Source organism: Nuphar pumila, chromosome 7, assembly GCF_984573655.1.
Source record: "Nuphar pumila chromosome 7, dmNupPumi1.hap1.1, whole genome shotgun sequence".
Taxonomy (NCBI): domain Eukaryota; kingdom Viridiplantae; phylum Streptophyta; class Magnoliopsida; order Nymphaeales; family Nymphaeaceae; genus Nuphar; species Nuphar pumila.
The window spans coordinates 129,630,785-129,651,117 of NC_143255.1; the positions used below are offsets into that span (position 1 = coordinate 129,630,785).

The 20,333-nt window shown below is 37.8% G+C and overlaps 1 protein-coding gene and 1 pseudogene across 3 annotated transcripts in view; both read right to left on the minus strand.

The window, feature by feature from the left end:
* The window catches only part of LOC149833508 (uncharacterized), a 32,741-nt gene extending 26,956 nt beyond the window's left edge, over positions 1-5,785 (minus strand). Inside the window, exons 1-3 of one of the 3 annotated variants that reach the window (XR_016433429.1) lie at positions 5,533-5,785; positions 2,625-2,671; positions 1,157-2,461 (exon numbers count right to left, since the gene is read on the minus strand). Coding sequence is in view for 2 of the 3 variants with exons in the window: in XM_090015170.1 (XP_089871296.1) it covers positions 1,157-2,461; positions 2,625-2,671; positions 5,533-5,728 (1,548 nt within the window). In the remaining variant the exon portion in view is untranslated. Of the gene's footprint in view, positions 1-1,156; positions 2,462-2,624; positions 2,672-2,848; positions 3,687-5,532 lie in introns of those variants that run through there. The other 2 variants (XM_090015170.1, XM_090015171.1) reach the window with 2 other exon arrangements.
* An 8,800-nt stretch (positions 5,786-14,585) lies between these two features.
* LOC149833509 (secreted RxLR effector protein 161 pseudogene) lies at positions 14,586-15,347 on the minus strand (annotated as a pseudogene).
* Positions 15,348-20,333: the final 4,986 nt, after the last annotated feature.

Sequence of the window (20,333 nt, forward strand, 5' to 3'; positions counted from 1 at the left end):
GTTTTCTCTTCCATCTTCTTTCTTGTTTTGTTGTTTGTTCAGGGAATCGTATTCCGGAGGCATTCTCACACACCGCACACGCATCAACACAATCCCGCTCCATCACTCCTGTGAGCCCTGATTGTGTGCACCCTCCACCGTGTGAGCTACAATCCGCAACAGCAAAGCCCATGCAAGGAGAGACTTTCACCCTCAGCCTTACCACAACCAACACTGTGTGATGTTCAATGAACTCTAAGTGTTCCAAGCCTCCGTCTTAACTGCACAAAGATGCCTGGTTCTACTCGGTGTGCTAGGCAGAATCTGCAACTCCCCTACTACTCATGCACCACATGCTCGATAGCTCACCTAACCACCTAATACAGTGTGCTAGGCAGAATCTGCAGCTACCCTACTGCTCACGTGCATGGTGTCTTCAGGAGCATGTGTGCATCAACATGGAAATATATGGAATTATTCATTAATTTGGTGTTTGTGCAGATAAGTCCTCCCACTAAGAGGGTTGAATAAGACAGTTGGACTTTATTAAGTTGCCCTATCTTAATAGATGGGCCTCCAGTTTGAATACCGTTGAAGGTTATTCCCCAGCTTGAATATTAAAAAAAAAAAATCCAACAAACTCTCTGCTGCCTGACATTATTAAGCACTTTCCTGCACCTTCCAAGTAACCCCTCTCCCTCTTTCCAAAGACGTCATTGTCCTACCCAAATAGCCATATCACAAAAGGATATTAAGATGATTTAGTAGCCATAGGAATATGGTGTAAGATGCCAGAGGAAATTCTTTCATAAGCATTATCATGTTTTCATATGACACAATAACATGAAGCTGGAAGAGTTCTCTACCGTGTAAGCTCTCTTCGACAAACTTTCCCTTCAAAGGATATGATTAGAAAAAATATGATGCACTTCCGTTCAGAAGTTCTACTACCAGAGTAAAAGTGAGACAAATTTACTAGTTTCCAACCAAAAAAATTATGTTCTTAGATAACACAAAACACTGACAAATCATTCACCACAAACCAACAGAGAAAAAAGGAGGAAAAAAAGACAAAGAATTAGGGAAGGAAATACTGTCAAACACCACAAACCCATGTAAAATCTTGACAGGCCTAAGAAAATAAGAAATCCATAGGTCAGAAAGCAAATTCAAGTACCTGGTAGAAAGTGTAATAATATTTTTCTCGTATGTCTTTTCCATCACCAGATTGCTTCTGGAAGCCTTTGTCATACTCATCTAAGGAAAATACCTTTTCTGACGTTTCAAATGGCTCAGATAGATAGCTTAGCCGACGAGGACCTTTCTCTTCAACTTCCTTGACCACTGTCTGACTGTCTAATCCACTAGAAAAAGATTCATGGTTACTGTACAAAGTTTCAGCAGAAGAACTGCTCTCATGCACGCTTCTCATTTTTGTAACATGAGATAGCTTCTTGTCTGGGCTGTATTTACAAGGCTTGGCATTAGCATCGGAAGTTGCACAATTTTTTGGTGGACTGCTGCTAAAAGCCAGATGCTCAGTCCACGATTTCTTCCTCAGGACTAGCTGTTCTAGAGCTGCACAGACATATGGTAACTGCTCCAAGTCCTCAACCTGTCCAGCCTCTGCTTTACTTAACCAATCATTAAGCTCAAGGTTTGCCTCCCGAACTGACAACTCCACATCCGATGTCACAGTGAGCTTTGAAAAGGTGTCATAGAAAGAACTGCCACTGTCATCACTAAATCCACTGCAATGTGGATTTTTCTCAAAGGGAACTATTGAATCTTTTGCTCGAGTAAGAAGGGCAAAATTCACATGGTCTCCAACATGATATTGTTTAACATAATCAATATAAATAGTGCATAGATCTTTTACTGACACCATTGTGAAACAAAGTGGGCATTTCTTCCAGCAGACACCTTTATGGTCCTCCTCACCCATCATCAGATAGCGCAAAATACAAGGGAAACAAAATATATGTCCACATGAAGTTATCTGCGGACAGAGAGGAGACTGCAAGCAAATAGGACACTGCACAGGATTTGGAGAAGAATACCTTACACAAATAATGTCCTCCCACTCTAACATTTTATCTGGATCCATTGATTTAATTGCATGACCATCAACATCTAATACGACAAATTTGTAGTTTGCCTGAAGGAATAGATCCTTGTTGTAAGGTTTTATCCTTTGCTGCCTTCTTGGAGGGAGGATGCTGGGTTGAGGGCGAGAGATGGGATAATAATGAAAATTCAGCAAATGATTGCCATTCATTGTCTGACTTTTCCTTGTTGATTGATGTACAAGATTGTTTTGCAAGCTACCAGTCCCTGTATAATGCCCAGTTTGTTTTCCATTCAGCTGTTCAGACCTAACTTGGAAAGACAGCCCTCCCTGCTCTGAAGTGTGGCAGCCTGAATGTACAGAATGGTTCTGTCCAAAGTTTTTCCTCATAGCTGGACCTTTTGCAGTAGTCACCTGAGAAAATTACACAAGTTTTGGAAAAATGATGAACGAAGATGAAAAAACAGAACAATGCATCCATGTGTGCAATTCATAAGCATGAAAGACTGCACACTAACATATAAAACAGCAATATGACCATTGAAAAAAGGAAACAAAGTAAAGACTACCAACTTACTCTACTGGATGACCCATTGTAATCAGCTGCAGGCACTGAAATCGGATCTGTCCAATGAAAAAAAAAAAAGATGTGTTACATGAACCCGACTTAGAAAAAAAAATCATGAATTAGGTATTTTCTGGTGATGCTGATTAAAGGTGTAGGTGGGTTTCAGACCAGGCCTTGTGGGATGCTCATGGCCTGGCCCCGTATAGACACGGGATAGGTCAACCTGTTTTTACCTTTTAACCCATGAACAACCCTTGGCCTGTCCATTTGGGCTAGTCCATTGCTTTCTCCCCCAGATAACCCTGCATGTTGACGAGCCCACCATGTTTGACCAAGACCTGCTCATTGCCCAACCATAAAATTTAAGGGGATGCTTGCATGCCACAATCCCCACACACCCTATTCAAAGATGTGAACCGCTTCCCACAGGGAAAACGGTCCCCAATTCCACATCACCTCCACCCGCCCCAAATCCATGGCATGAAAAATTAGCAAACACATCCTAAGGGTGTATCCTCTTTTTTTACCTTTTCCTTCTATTGAGCAGATATATAGACAAAAGAAGAAAATTAATACAATGCACGTGTATGCATTACGTAGATTTTTGTGTTTTCTCTTGACCATCTTATGAAAGCCATCAACCATGCTAGACTCTAGTTATGTTGGCATTATTTAAGTAATCAACAAAATAAAGAGATGGCCCACCTTGAAACATTTTCTAAAAAAAAGACTAACTTAAACCTAGTTTGGCATAAATAGGTTAACCATGTATAAAATTAAATTTTCTCCATCTCCCCTTTCTCTTCTTCTATAGTTACATCCAATTTATTTTCTTAAGATGGCACCATAATAAGTTGCATAATCCACTTTTGCCATCACCAACAAAAGGTTGCAGTTCCTTCAGTTGATCTGCCAATGTTTATCACCATGATCTCCCATCATTGATCGGTTTACATCCACTATCATTGAAACTCTGGACTGTCCCAGTCCTCCAACATTGCGCCATTTCTGAACAAGTTATTGATGCCTTCACTTGTTATTCCTAGTATAAATATTCTTGCTATCCTTCATCATATTATGTTATGAAAATTGGTTATATTTTCTTCGTCCTTGCTATCCTTCATCATATTATATTATGCAAATCGGGTATTTTCTTTGTCCTTGCTACCCTTCATCATATTTATTAGAAAGGACCTAATATGGATGTGAACTTGTTACGATCTGATGCAGGATGTTTTCTATGTGTTTTCTGTTAAGGTTCAATATATATCTGGGCTTGATTCGTCATCATCTTACTCAATTTGTCTAAAACAAATTTTCTTACTAAATTGGAAATTTGGAATCTTTCTCGTATGGATCATAGACTTGGATAAATCTGTGGAAGATGGTCCTCTGAACTACCCAATGGAATAATACCCGATCATTCAGCAACCAGCCACAAATACAGAAATATTCTCATTATGAGAGACATACAAACAGCAAAACTTGGTTTGTTCACTTGAGAAATGTTGTTCGAGGAACTACATGCTATGTAGTCAAAAGCCCCAACTAGGCACAGACTAGTCCGACTAGTCGATCTAGGCTAAGTAAAACGCCTAGGCTTTGCAATTCCTAGATGGGTACCTTAAAAGGTACCAATTTTGCCGACTAGGCACATACTAAGGCGCCTAGTCGGTGACTAAGCTTCCTCCGCCTAGGCATGAGGGCAATTTAGTTATTTATTATTCATATATATATATATATATATATGTATATTTTGTTATTTTTTGTATATATAATTATATGTACGTAATTGTGTTTGTGTAATTTGTACTGTGAAATCATGAAAACATGATTAGTTATTATATTTATATATGTGTGTGTGCTACTTTGTTTCTAATGATTTTTTCTATAAAAACTTGAAAGCATGTAACATGTTTTTTATATATGTATGTGTTACTGTGTTTCTATGAAAGGTTGAAAGCATATTTTTTTATTATATTAAATATGTTATGAATATATATATATATATATATATTGTGTGTGTGTACAATTATATATATGTAAATTTTGGCTATGTATATCAATAGATTTTGTGAAAGCATGTCTAATTTTGGACTTGTAATGAAATCATCTTATTAGTAAAAGAATTAAACATATTTTTATGTATATTTTTTATGTATATTAATAGATTTTGTGAATGCATGTGTAATTTTGTATTTGTGTAATGAAATCAACTTATTAGTAAAAGAATTAAACATAGTTTTATGTATATTTTGTGTACTTTTTTATATTTAATTGGGGTACCGACTAGTCCCGGCCTATACTTTTTAGGAGTCTACCGACTAGGCACCGCCTAGGGCTTTTGACTACATAGACTACATGCGGAGAAATTCGGCATGAAATCGATACTAACTACTCATAAGTTGGTAGCTTCAACTCCATAAACAACAAATTATGAAAAAACGTCCATATAACCATCTTTTATGGATACAATACAACGCACAGGCCTCCATTAACGGCAAGAGTACTAAGCAAATATCTTAAAATTCAAGCGCATCATCAGAGCAGCGCACAACAATCCAGCCTCCTTATAAAAGTTTGCTTCAATTCAGTGAAATCGACACACTTCTCTTAGATTCCCATCACATTACAACTTCTACTGGAACTGGCAAAAGCGTACGACGTAGCTTGCTTGCAAAATGAAACCCTAACCAGGAAAAATAACATAATCCAAAACAAGGGGAAATTGTGGCACGTTATCTTCCGCATAACATAGAACAAATCATATTCCACAGGAATCCAAAGGAAAACGCCCTAATCAACACAGGCTACGTAGCACAGCAAAACCCTAACAGGCAAAAGACACCAGCGCGAGAGCAGACGAACGCGAAGAAACCAGAAAAAGCTTCACCACGAACTAGATCAGAAAACTCACCGGAGTTACTGACTGAGAGGCCGTCGGACGCGGTGACGGAATCCGATAAATCGGCGCCGAGATCTCCGCTGCTGCCGCAGGGAAGACGGAGGAATTCAGAGGGCTGTAGGACTCCATTGTGGAAATTAGGGTTTTCGGGGCGCGATTCTGAAGAAGACGATGGGGATCCCTTGGCGTCGGAGGGCGAGATGGACATGAAAGTCTCTGAGAGAACGGTGGGAGTTGGAGCGCTTCAACCAAACGCCGCTTCATAGGAAAAAGAAGAATCCGACACCGTGCGGAGGTATTTATAGGGCATCACCGCGCGGAATATGCCGGGTTTTTTTTTCTCAGATGGAAAAAAAATGGGGATAACTAGTCCTGGTCCTCTTTTGTAGTCAACCGTTCATCTTCAGATGGACGGCCCTGGAACAACCCAACGATGAGTGGAAGAACCAAGCCCGACCATCTCGAGATGGACGGTTGCCTATGGATATGATGTAGTGAAGCGGCGTGTATGATTACGTCATCATCATCTCAGTGACTTGCGATCACGGACGGATGGGAATTAGTTGGAGCTCCGATCCCGTTTTAAGTTGGATCCGACCCATATTATTGGATCCATAAATTCATACAGGTTGAAACCCACAAATAAAAATATTCTTATTCGGGTTAGCGTTTTTAACCAAGATTTGTTTTACCGATTCCACATTAAAATCAATATATTTTGACCAGTTTCTAGCAGATTCAGTATCATAGTATCAGATATCACGCCCAATTTCGAAACTTTAAAATCAGACTCGAGACAGGTCCATAACTAAAATCAGATCCACTCTTTGCAATTCGGATCTAGTGCTGGGTTAAGCTTGACTAAAATCATGTCCAACCAGTCTGCATGGTATCTGAGCGCAACTATTATTGAGATGTAAACAGGTCAGATTCGGTTCTAATGCATGCAATACTTAATCTGACCTACTCAGATTTGGAGTTAGATTTAAATGGATATACTTTTTATGAATAATCAGATTTTCCTGCGACAGTAATTCTAACAGTCTTAAGGTAGCGAAATTTATTGTCGCATAAGTAGCAAGTTCCGAAGGCTCCAACTATCAAAAAAAAAAAAGTTCCTAAGGCTCCACTTGACAGCCTTTCATTTGTAGCGTGCAGCCAACGAGAATCTAACGATGCCCATCAAGTTCATAATTGGATAGTTAGGCATCTTTATATATATATATATATATATAGAGAGAGAGAGAGAGAGAGAATAACTAGAATATGAGAACTGGAAATATGAGAACTAATGTATGAATGGCGTTTTTTATGGATTTTTTGTTCTTTTCTCTTGAATATAATTGTAAACTGCATGTTTAGTTTCATAAGAACCCGCTCTTGAATCGTCCGAGCTTTAAAATCAATGGCTCATAATCTTCATAAATATTCAAACATTCAAAAAACCTATTTTTTCATCAAAATACACCAACCAATGGTTGATTCCTAGCAAATTCACCATGCCAAGCACATCCACATTGTTGGATTTGCCGAAAAAAGAAAGGATCATGTTTCTAGTTATCATATTCTAGTGACTCATATAATATATATATATATAGCCACCCATCTCAACATTTCCTGAAAACCATACACATCTGGAGAAACAACAAGATGGATGCTGCTGCATATAATGTGAGCACTATATATATAGTCAATAGAATATGAGAATTGCAAATATGATAACTAATGAGTGAACCACAATTTTCATAGATTTTTCGTTCTTCTCTTGAATCTAACCATAAGGATGTTTTTATGAGAACATGTGCTTGAATCAACCGATTTTGATGCATAAATGAGATTTTTTTAAGGCATTAAAATAAATAGCTCATGATCTTCATAAATATTTAAGCATTCAAAAATCATATTTTTCATCAAAAATACACAATTTAATGGTCGATTCCTAGCAAATTCACCATGCCAAGCACATCCACATGGTTGGATTTGCAAAAAAAATGTTGAAAATCTCATATTTATAATTCTCATATTTTATTTTTCATATTTCAGTTCTTATATTCTAGTGAATATATATATATAGAGAGAGAGTAACTCGAATATGTAAACCAGCAAAATATGTAATTTAGTATCGAGATTCTCATAGTTTTTTTTTTTAAATTACACCGTACGGATGCGATCTAGATGTTTGGTTTTAACGAATATTATGATGTATAAGAAGAATCTTTTAAAGTTTAAAAATCAACAACTCAAAAATTTGTAAATATTTAATCTTACAAAATCGCATTTATTGATCCGACTATGATGATCCAATATTCAATTTCAAGCAAATGGACCATGCCGAATGCATCTGCATTGTTAGATTTGCATAAAAAAACCTTTAAAAAACCTCGATTCATATTGGTTTACATATTTTGCTGGTTTATATATTTCAGTTTTCTTATATACATATAGAGAAAGAGAAGCCCGTAATAGTGAACTCACAAAGTGTCCACTGTTAGAGATCTGCTGCTGATCCAGTGCGGATCAGCATCTGCATTTTTTTAAATGTGTTACAAGTTTTTTCTAACCAGCCGCTAATGACCCTTAATCTTTGAAAATCAATGATGTTCAACGAGTAACCCGTCCACCGTTACGGGCTAATATATATATATATATATATATATATATATATATATATATATATATATATATATATATATATATATATATATATATATATATATATTGCATGTGAGAGAAAGAAAGAAAGAGAGAACAGCTAGGCAAAGCAGGTAATGTCATGTGCCTCGTAAAGGGACCCATGTGGAATTGCTTGGATGGCAACCGGCTTATAATGGTTTAGTGAGAAATCCAGAAGGAAGAAATTGTCATAATTTATTATCACCCAAATGAGTTATGAGGCCAGACATGAGCGGGCATTATTGCCTTATGGTGGGTCAGCCTTATCAAATGCCAGCATGAAGGTGCGGATCTCCATGGGCCCCAAGTCTACCACCAACTTCTTGGGATCCACAGGACCACCTCTCACAACAGTTTCCGCATTGGGTTCACTTTGTCCCTTCCACACCAGTCTCTTCTTCTCCATGGTTGCCCTTTCTTGATTCGCAGACAAACTCATTCATGTGATTTTGCTAATTTGTAAATGCACAAGAATTCACTCTTCAGGCACCAAAGCAATTTAGAGAGAGAGAGCATCATCCTTACACACTGATGCAATCATGGATCATCATGCATCTTATCATTGCCTACAGCATACTCGATCTTATGCTCCTTTGTCGCATACAGGACAACATATAATTTATTTTGTTTCGTAATATAGTTAGCTATCAATGTTTGTAGTTTGTGTTCATTTTTTTATATATGGTCCAGTAGTTCGTTCACGTCAGATGGTGCAAGTTTTGCAAATTATAAATAACAAGTAAAAAAATGTGATTCTTGGTGAACCGTGTTTTTCTTATCTTTACCCTTGAGTATCGTGTGCTGCAGACCATGCATCTGTGCGTGATTTGCAATGGTTTTGTGAGTAAAAGACCAGATCGGGTCCTGATTTAGCCGCAGACCGACTCGCTAAAGACCATAAGTTTGCTTGATAGATTTGAGGATACAATAGATTTGATTGCTGACTATGCGCCCCTAGCTATCCTGCTGGTTTGCAAGATCAAAAGACTCTGATCAGCACCGCAGATCGTAATTTGCAAGAATCTACACACTTTAGTCTTCTTTTTCTCTGTGTGTTTAGTTTGTTTAGTCGTCATGAGGGATACATATAGATATTTTTTAGTCAGCTGTTTAATTTATGTCTTCTTGTTGCATAATATGAATTTTTTATTTAGCATTAACGCCAATCACACACCAACATGATCGACGTTAATTGAAACATGTAAGTGTAGTGAATAAACTTTAGGCATTTAGTGTTGCTCAGTTATTTTGATTCAGCGTCTTATGTTTCATTAGGTTGTTTTGGATAGCTTTGGTCGTTTAGTAATTTTAGCTATATTATTTAATTCATGTTATTTTATTTCTTTTGTTTAACTATAATGTTTTGAATCTTAAGTCTATGAATACTCAATAATGCAGAACACATTTTTCTTTCAAAATACTCAAAATTAGTTGGTTTGTTTCAAGATTAGTTAGGTTGTTATCAAGTTGTTACTTATTGGTTACATGTTAGTTTAGTTTGTTATTAGTTTGTTAGATTTTGGTTTTCTTGATTTTTCATAAAACTAACCTTAGATTTTGGCATAGATTTATTTGTTTGTTTTTTGTGTTTTGTGTTTTGTGTTTTTGTTTTGCAGGAAAGCGGTCGATCGTGCGGTGAGCCCTCAAAAGTACCCAAAAGCCATCTGAGGTCCTCAAAAGGTTCCATCAAAAGGCCCTTCAAGCCCCTCAAGGAGCCCTTTATGAATCAAATAAGCAAGAAGAATATACATCGATTCAAAGAAGGGACTAGAAGCTCAGAGCACTGAAGGCCCTTTTCTTTTTAGCTAAGGGTTTAATTTATTTAATTAATTCAATTGAGTTTGTAATAAGGTCACTTTATTTTTTTATTTGTTTAAGCCTTCCGTAGAGGGCCACAATCTTAGTTAATTAATTAATTAATTCTTTTATTTTTCAAGGCAATAAAGAGTAGATTAGTTTTCTGTGAAATACAAAGTGTTTCTCCCGTTTCCTAAGATCGACCCAGACTCCACCACTAGTGTGAGCCAATTTTTATTATTTGGTGTCTGACTTACATAAACTATTTTTTATCAAAAATATCTTTTAAAAATCTATTTCATAAAACTTACACCACACATTATATCAAACAACAACACATCATTACTATATTTAAATGCAAGTGAAAACCCCTAAATAGTGGGAGGTAAATCACTATATCATTTTATGTTAGGCTCTCATGGCCAAGTGGAGATGTTGGTTCACATTTGTAAGTCATGTCCATGGTGCCTTCTCTGTGGGGCCCATGTAGTTGAGGTGAGTAAGGCCTACTCATCTCAACTGTATGGATACGATAACCATTGTGTCATCTCTATCAAAACTACTTTTTTACTTTTGTTTTACCTTTATGAAACTGCTTTTCTAAAACCAATCATGTTTTAGAGATAACCCCCACTAGAGGTGTGCACGGTTAGGGAAGTCAGATACGTTGGGCATGGGCAACACCAAGGAGTGGAATTATTTAGCCCAAGACTTCTACAAATTTCGGTAGAGGTGAAAAACTTCTATCAAAGCCCCCTACCACTCTTTCTCTATATATGTATCTATTTGCTATATGTTTCATCTCTCTCTGCTATTTGATCTATTGTTCAGTGACTCGTTCTGCCTTCAGGTATGGTAGTCTAAGTGTAACGCCCCAAAATCCTGAACTTGTAAAATTTTAGAGAAAATTTGAAACTTAAAAATCAATCCTTTTTCACAGTAAAAATGATGGTTTAGCAAAAAACAATAATTGAAATGAACAAGTCGATGGACCTTGGATGCATTACAGGCAAATTTTATTTTCAACACTTTAGGTTTGTATATCTATATATTCGTTTGAAATCATGTAGATTCAAAATAACAAGATTTTATATAGAAAGAGTTATTATAAAAGATACTCTTATATAAAATTACAAAACATCCTCATGAGCGAAACAATTAAGTGGATTCTTGATATCATCGCGTCATCGTGCCATCGCCTGCAACATCGTCTCAATCATCACCTGTATCCTATAAAATGGGTCAGGCTCATGCAAGCCTGGTAGGTGCATCAATATCAAACATCAGAACAAGACTAACATATGTGTTATATATTTCACAATATGCAGTTTCAAAAGAATTAAAATGAACATGATAATTTTATTTTGATAATTATGACCAGTGGGTACTCACAGGATAATACATATAAACAATTGAGACCGTTCACGAGTTTATTATTCTATGTATTTTGATACCCTGAATGACTAGCTGGATCCGCTCTAAAGGGTATGACCTAATGACAGATAGAGCATTCCCCAGAGGCAACTTGTAACCAGAAGATGTATCCGAACTTCTGCAAAAGTCAATGGGATCTACTACCTACGATAATATTTGGTAGCCTAATCTCCTAACTCTTATGATCGAGAACGTCGAGTCATTGTCACTTGATGAGCATAGTTGTTAACAACTTGTCCATCAGAGTTTGTACCGCATATTCTCTCCCTTGACAGAACCAAAGGATGAATGGGTACATCAGGTCCTATTTTTCTGACAACCCATTGAATATGTTTTGGTCTTTTAAACCAAATTGAGCATCTTTCCTGTGAAGGTGATCTTCTCCATTTATGTGATTTCCTTTAACATGGTGCATTATCGCACTACGAGGTTACCACAAACCTCCAGTACATTCATCATTATACTAATGTATCATGTATATTTGATAGTACTACTACAATGAGAAAGATATTAGTTTCTCAGAAAAAAAAACCCAAACACAACATTGGAAATTATGATATCCTGTGCCTTAGGCTAGGGAGTATTCGAGTCATTCTTGATACAGAAAATAAGGACATGATGTACGTATCACTGAGGGCTATGTAGTCAAAGCATTTTTGTTATGTTTGTTTAAAGAGAAAACTCAGTTGTGAATTCATGAGTCATGTCAATCTCAACTTATTTTAAAGTTCAAACTAGGTTGGAAGAATGTTTAGAAGAACCCTCCAACACTAGAGAGTTTGTCCAGTATGCACGGATGCGACAACATTGATACAAGTATGCATGAGAGTCTTGCTTTATACTTAGGATAAGTATTTATGTAATTGTTGAACATTGTTAATATACGAATGCAAAACAATTGTTTTGCTTTTTTTTAGATATTGAGAAATGCGATCTTGAAACCTCCCATGTAGATTCTTTTAAAATTGAATTACAACAAGGATGCACAAATATGCATCTTTAAATACACACTGGTGAAATTCTAAAGTAAGCAGTACGCAAAAACTATCTACCTTGTATAATTATATATGTATATAGGATACATATATATTAAAGCAAAAACATGTGTACATTACAATGCGACAATAAGGTAAATAGCATAAAATAGGGCTCGTTGTGTGAAACCACACAGCGGGCTAAATAAATTGCATAAGCAAGGCCCGATGTACGAAATCGTATATCGGGCTAAGTAAATTGCGTGAAGCAGAAGCCTGTGCATGTTACAATGTGACGACAAAGCAAATTTTGTAAAGCAAGAGTCTGTGCATGTTTCAGTGTGTTGACAAAGTAGATAGCATAAACGAAGCTCGGTATACGAAACGTACATTAGGCTAAGTAAATTATATGAAGCTGGAGCCTATGCATATTATAGTGTGACGACAAGGTAAATGACGTAATTAAAATGGGACAAGAATACGCAAAACTACATCCTTGAGTTAAGAGCGTATGTATAAACATATATATATATATATATATATATATATATATATATATATATATATATATATATATATATATGACATAAATATAATACATATATACATTAGAAGTGTTCTACCATCGTTCTCGCATGCAAGTTTTCCCTACCTCTTAGATGGTCTAAATCTCTAACGATTCTGAGCATAGGTTATTATATTGTTTGTGCCTCAATAACCGTGTCAAAAAATATGGAGTCTCATCTATTGCGCTGTAAATAGTTTTTATCGTATTGTGTTAAGTTCTTAAATTTGGCAGAAATGGCAACGATCGCGTCGCAGTGATCGAACTTGAACCCAATTCGAGCCGACAAGACCGAGTCGGGCTTGGTAGAGGTTGGTCGATCTCGACGGCTGTTGGGTTGAGCCAAGGAGAACTGAGAGAGCAAAACAGGACCCGACTGAGCTGGCTTGGTGGAACCAAGTCAAACTCGATGCACCCGTGCCAGCTTAGGGGAGCTAGACCAAATCAGGCTGAGTTCAACTTTAGTCGGGCTCAACTTGGTTCGGCTCAACTCGAGACAATAGCAACAGTTGTTGTTGCTGCTTGGGTACAAGTAAGAGAGAGGTGAGGGCTCGACAGTCAGGCCGCGTTACACCCGACCCAACCTGGGATTGGATCAAGCCTCCAATAAGAAGGGGGGGGGGGGGGGGGAGGGTGAGAGGGTCGATGGCCAGGCCACTATCAGAGGCAATGACTACTGCAACCCTACTGATAGAGCAGGGGAAAGGAGGGGGGGGGGGTCCGTCAGCTAGGCCACCACGACCAGCCCCGGATGGAGAGAGTGGGGGGGGGGGGGGAGATACCATGAGAACACGAGTGTCATTGTGGCTTCCATGCCATGGCAGAGACCCCTACATGCCCTTGGTGGCACGACAGGGTGTTGGAAACCTGAGCCCAACTCGGGTTCACCAAGACCAACCACCACCATGGGGTGGCTGGTAGAGGGATGTGCAAGGGAGTACCTCCCTTGCGGGGATAGTGGTTTCCTTGAGCAACCATAAAAGAAAGAGAAAAAGGAAAGGAGACAGGTGCAAACGATGCCAACCCAGTGAGTCATAGGAGCAGGAGGGAGAGGCATTAGGCCCTCCTTCCGGCTGCCCTTCTTGGAAAGACAACAACAACCTCTGGCTATTGCCAATCTTGCCAACAAATAGGCACCCTCTCTCTTGGTGAGCTAGAGCCATCGTTGTTGGTGTTGGAGCAAGGGCAACAGAAGCAACTCCAGAAGAAGCAGAGGCAGATCGAACTTCCTGAGTGATAAAAGAAAGAAAAAGGGAAAGAGGAGGAATTGAGTGGCGTCTTTGAGGTTTGCTTCAAAGGCTTCTAGTTACAGAGGTATATTTCTCTGTGTGTATTTTTAGGGGCCAAGTTCCTTAGATTTTTAGCCTTTGGTTTCCCTCTCTCAGCTCAACAGTCAGTTGAGAGAATCACGGTGAGTCAAGGTTTTTGATAAAGATAAAATGCAATTTTTGAAAGACCCTGCTTATCCATGAGCAAGCCTACTCATGGATAAGCATAACGTGCAACACATGGCCACACACACCAACATCTCCCACTTGGATATGAGATTGCTCAGTTTGCTTCCACTAGTGTAGGCTTTCTTGAACTAAATACAAATTTTCCATTAAGGATTTCATTCGTAATCATATGTATCTCAATCCCATATGGGCAGCGTTCTCGGTAAACAAGTCTTCTGAAATACCCTTTATTAAGGGATCAACTACCATATCCAATGTATGAAGGTAGTCCACAAATATTTCATTATTTTTAATCATATCATGTATGTAGTGATATTTCACCATTATATGCTTGCTCTTGGAGCTATCAACTCCACTTTTCTTTTGAGTAATAGCAGCTTGATTATCACAGTATATTTGTACAAGTTTACATACTAGATCTATCTTTAAGTCTGTAATAAACCTGTTAATCCATACTACAAATGTCGTGGTTGCATTATACGTGATATACTCAGTCTCTTGAGTATGCTGAGTCACACAACCTTGTTTCTTACAGGACCAAGCAACTCCTCCTCCTCTAAAGAGGAAGATGTAGCGAGAGGTAGATTTGTTGTCATCTTTGCACCCTACAAAGTCAGCACCAGCGTATCCGATCAAGTCAAGGTTGTCAACTTGAAAACTCAGTTGTAAGCCTTTAGAACCTTTTAAGTATCGAAATATCCTCTTAACAACTTGCCAGTGAGGCCATCCTGGATTACTTTGATATCTGCTAACAAGACCTACTGTGAAGCTTATGTTAGGTCTTGTACATAGCATCACATACATTAGGCTTCCAACAACCTGAACATAAGGAATTTCAAGTCGTTGTTGGCCCTCACCAAAATAATCACTCTTACTCAAGTTTACTCTTTTAGCAACAGAAGTCCCAATGGTTTTAGAGTCATGCATTCTATATCTCTTCAGAATATAGTCAATATACCTTTCTTGACTTATACAAAGCGACCTTGAACCTCTATATTGGGTGATTTTAATTCTCAATATATAAGGGGCTTCACCCATATCATTCATTTCAAAGTTGGTATATAATCATTTCTTTGTGTTGACTATCATTTCATTATCATTACGAGTCAACAGGATATTATCAACATATAATGATAGGATACAGAATAGACTCCCACTTTTCCACACATATACATAGTGGTCTAACTGATTCGATATGTATCCAATATTTGTTATGACTTTGTGAAAAGCCAAATACCACTGTCTTGGTGATTTCATTAGACCGTACAAGGATTTTTTTAATTGTCACATAACCTTCTGGTTGAGTCATATAAATAACTTTTTTTAAATTACCATTAAGAAAGACAGTCTTTACATCCATTTGCCATATGTCTGAATCATAATGAGCAACTACGGATAATATTATCCTGATGGATACAAATTTAGCAACTGGTGAATAGGTTTTTGTATAATCAATCCCTTCCTTTTAGGAAAAACCTTTTACAACCAGTCTTGCTTTAAGCTTGTCTATAGATCCATCAACTTTATATTTTTTCTTAAGAACCCATTTACAACCAACCAATTTCCTTCAGAAAGTTTAGTTAATTTCCAGACTTAGTTCTTTTCGATGGATTCAGTTTCTTCATCTATAACCCTTTTCTATTCTGATATCTCTTTCAAATTAATTGCGTCAGCATATGAGAGATTATTGGTCATTTCATCAAGGTCTACAGAGTAGCAAAGTTCCTCACATAAATACACATAGTAGTCATCCAAATAAGATGAAGGAGTTCTAGACCTTTTATGACCACTTAGTCCTTGAGAAGTAGATGGTTCAGAATCAGTTGGTTCATTGCCTAACTGTTCATCTTGATCATCCAGCAAATCAAATGGATCCTCAATTGGATTATTGAATTCATTGTTGAGTTTTCTAGAAACTCAACATCTCTACTCTCAATTAGTTTCAATCTTTGGTGGTACAACTTGTAGCCTTTTGATCCTTTTGGATAACCAATAAGGATACACCTTGCAGATCTGTTATCCAATTTATCCATAGTTGGATCTAAGATCTTCACATGAGCTACAGATCCCCATCTCGTAAGATGATTTAAATCTAGTTTCATACCAGTTCATCTTTCATATAGAGTTGTTGAGACAGCCTTGCAGGGCACTCTATTTAATGTATACATAGTTGTATTTACATCTTCACCCAAAAAAACTTTGGGTAGTTGTGCATCTGTCAACATAGATCTAACCATATTTAAGAGGGTTCTATTACACCTCTCAGCAACATCATTTTGTTGTGGTGTTCTTGACACGATTCTTTGCCTATTAATGCCAAGATCCTTGCAATAATCACAAAATTCATTTGAGGTGTATTCACCACCTCTATCAGATTTTATAATTTTAATGTATATCTTAAGTTGTCTTCTAACTTCATTCTTGTATTCCTTAAATTTTTCAAGTGCTTCAGATTTGAGTCTGATAAGATACAAGCATCCATGTCTTGAGAAATCATCGATAAATGTTATAAAATATAACATGTCACTATGTGTTTGGACTCTAAATGGTCTATAAATATCTGTATGAATTATCTCTAATAATTCGGTGGCTCGTAAGGTGGAAAGGGTTTTCTTACCATCTTTCCATATATACAAGACTCACATTTTTCGAAGTGAGATTCATTAAAGGTAGGAATTATTTCTTGTTGTGCCAGTTTTTTTATTTTCTTTAGGCTTATATGCCCAAGTCTTTTATGCCATATATTTAGATCAATAATTAAGATACAATCAATATAAAAGGAAAAATTGTTTTTATTATCACATAACTTAAACATGTCATGTTCTTTGTCAAACTTTTCTTCAAACAGTATCCTACCATGTTTTTTCATTGTGACATTTCCTGAGACAAAACGGACCTCAAAGCCTTTTCTAGTCAAAGTTGGTACAGACACACAGTTCCTTCTCATTGAATGAACATAGAGAACATCTTTAAGTAAGATACTAGTCCCTCCAACATTGAGTCTGTAAGACCCAACTCCTAATACATCACTGTAGGAGTTATTGCCCATGTAGACCTTATGCACTCCTAAACCCAGCTCTTTGAGATTCACGGCTCCATCAGTAGACTTGGTAAAGTGGCGCGTAGCTCCAGAGTTCACTCACCATCTAGAGAGTTTTTCATTCGTGAAGTGGCATTCCGATACAACACAAACGACTTCTTTTCCATCATTCTTCTTGTTTGAGATATTTTATCTTTCATTGTTCCCGTTGTTCTTATTGTTGAGAAACCTTGTTTTGCAATTCTTCTAAATGTGTCCCATCTTGTCACACTTGAAACACTTGACTTGCGAGCTCTTGTTGCCTTGAGGTTTGAAACCTGCATTTTGCCCTTTGTAGAACTTGTCATTACCCTTCTTCTTAAAGTTGTTATGTTTAAAGGGTACTCGGCTATTGGATGGTGTATCTTGAGCCACCATCAACTCGGTCTTCTTTTCTTTAGCCATATGTTCTTGCTCTATGGCTAATTATAAGGGCAACTCGGTCAGGTTTAGGTTTTTTGAGTTCAACCTCAGTACAATTGTCACCATTTTTCATAAATGTGGGAGACTATTTAGTATAGTGGACATCTTCATTCTGTCTGGAATGATATTTCTAACAATGGTCAGGTCTTTAGCCATGACCAACATCATATTCACATGGTCTACTACACTTTCACTTTCTTTCATCCTATACCAATTGTATTGTTCAAGTAGTAGTTGAATATGAACTTCAGATATGGTATTGTACTTCGTGGTGATTGCCTTCATCAATTCCTTGGCGGTCTTATAGTCTTCAAAGACCCTAATTAAGTCATTGTTCATATAGGTGAGCATATTGGCCATTAGGTCATCCTTTTAAAATTTTCCTGACTTATTGATATCATCTTGGGTTGCTTCGACACTTGGTTTGTCCATAGATGTGTTCATGACATATTCTAGACCTTCGAGGGTTAAGGCCAAGGGTATCCATCTTTTCCAAACCGAAAAATTAGTCTCATTCAATTTATCAGTTTTGGCTAGCTCAGAAGCACAAACTCGACTTGTCATTTTATATAGTTAGTGTTTTTCCTTTCTCGCAGGTTAGAGGCAACATAGCTTGGAGAACGTCCTTGAACCACGGTTCTGATACCACTATTGAAGCAAGGGCAACAAAAGCAACTCTAGAAGAAGCAGAGGCATATCAAACTTCCCGAGTGATAAAAGAAAGAAAAAGGAGAAGAGGAGGAATTGGGTGGCATCTTTTAGGTTTGCTTCGAAGGCTTCTAGTTACTGAGGTAGATTTTTCTGTGTGTGTTTTTAGGGACCGAGTCCCTTAGATTTATAGCCTTTGGTTTTCCTCTCTCAGCTCAACAGTCAGTTGAGAGAATCACGATGAGTCAAGGCTTTTGATAAAGATAAAATGTGAATTTTGAAATGCTTTTATAAAACTGACTTCGTTTATCCATGAGCAGGCCTACTCATGGCTAAGCATAACGTGTAGCACATGGCCACACACACCAACAGTTGGTGGCTCTTGGTTTGTCGGTGAAACACAGGAAAAAGGAGAGAGGGCGGCACCCAAGGGGTGCTGCAGCTCATTAGGGTGGAGAGGGAGAAAGTAGAGAGAATCAAAGAGAGAGAGAGACTTACAAGGATAGAGCGACTCCCAACGAGTTCCTGGCGAGAGGCGGGAGTACGCATAGGGGTGAGAGAGACTCCCAGCGAGGGCAGAATACCAGGAGGGAGAGAGTGTAAACAGAGAGGGAGAGTGTGTAGGGAGAGAGGCGGGGCGAAGGGGTTTAGCAGAGAGAGGGAGTGAGTTGGGAGATGAAGCCATTTTTTTTTTTAAACAAAAGGACCCCCTAGGGGGTTTAAATAGATATAACGTGGGGGGTGGGGGGGCTGGTTGGATCCAACTTGGATCCGTCCCAGTTTTATTTTTAATAAACGGATTGGGTTGGGTTGGGTTCAGTAGGGCCCAACTTAGTCCTCTACTATTAACCATATATATGACGGTTGAAAATAGGTTTTTTGGATTTAGATCTTTCAAAGACCCAAACCAAAACAATAAGCAACCCAAAAGAAAGGGTGCTTTGGAGTTGGATCTCCTACTACGGTCCAGATCCAAAACGTGTTTGATTTAGCGCCAACCCTTTTTAACATCGAAAAGTTCATCGATTCGTTCAAGGTTGATGAATTTCGTAAATATACCACAATTAAACATAGAAAATTTATGGTTCTTACATTGAGCCAGCGGTAGGTCTTCCTGCCGGGTGCGGTTTCTTCCGGTTATAAAAAAAAAAATGTACCTCGCTACAAAGCCAAAGTTGGATGAACTCCCTCGTAGGCAAAGGGACCTAGACTTTGCACGCCAATAAGTTTTCAAGTGAGTGAAGTGCCTTTACCTAGTTACCTTAAAAAGAAAAACTAGTCTCTGATGATGACACTTTGATGCAGGAAATCAACATGATAAATATCTCTAGAATTTTAATACTGACAAGAATGTGGTGAACTTGTTGGCATCCACCATATTTCTTAAAAATGCAAACGGTTCAGATTCAGAACAAAATATATGAGGAGTTACATCCCGTCGGATCTGAAACAACCAAAAATTGCAAAATATCAATCCTGGATTCGACCAATTTGCATCCCTTACATTTCAAATTTATGATGTCCCTTCAACTTTATGACATTTACATGGTTTTTTATTTTTTTATTCAATTGGCAAGCTTGGGGGGTTAAGCAGAAACCTACCAGTTGTACAACGTATCATTGGGTTTTGAACTTGCAACATCCCAAGTCCTAACCGTGCCCTAACAGCTCCTACCAAACAAGTGGAGCTCCCATTTACAAGTTCTTTATCTAAAACTAAAAGTGTCAACGGACCACCAACGGGGGCTCAGCTTGTCTAGCAG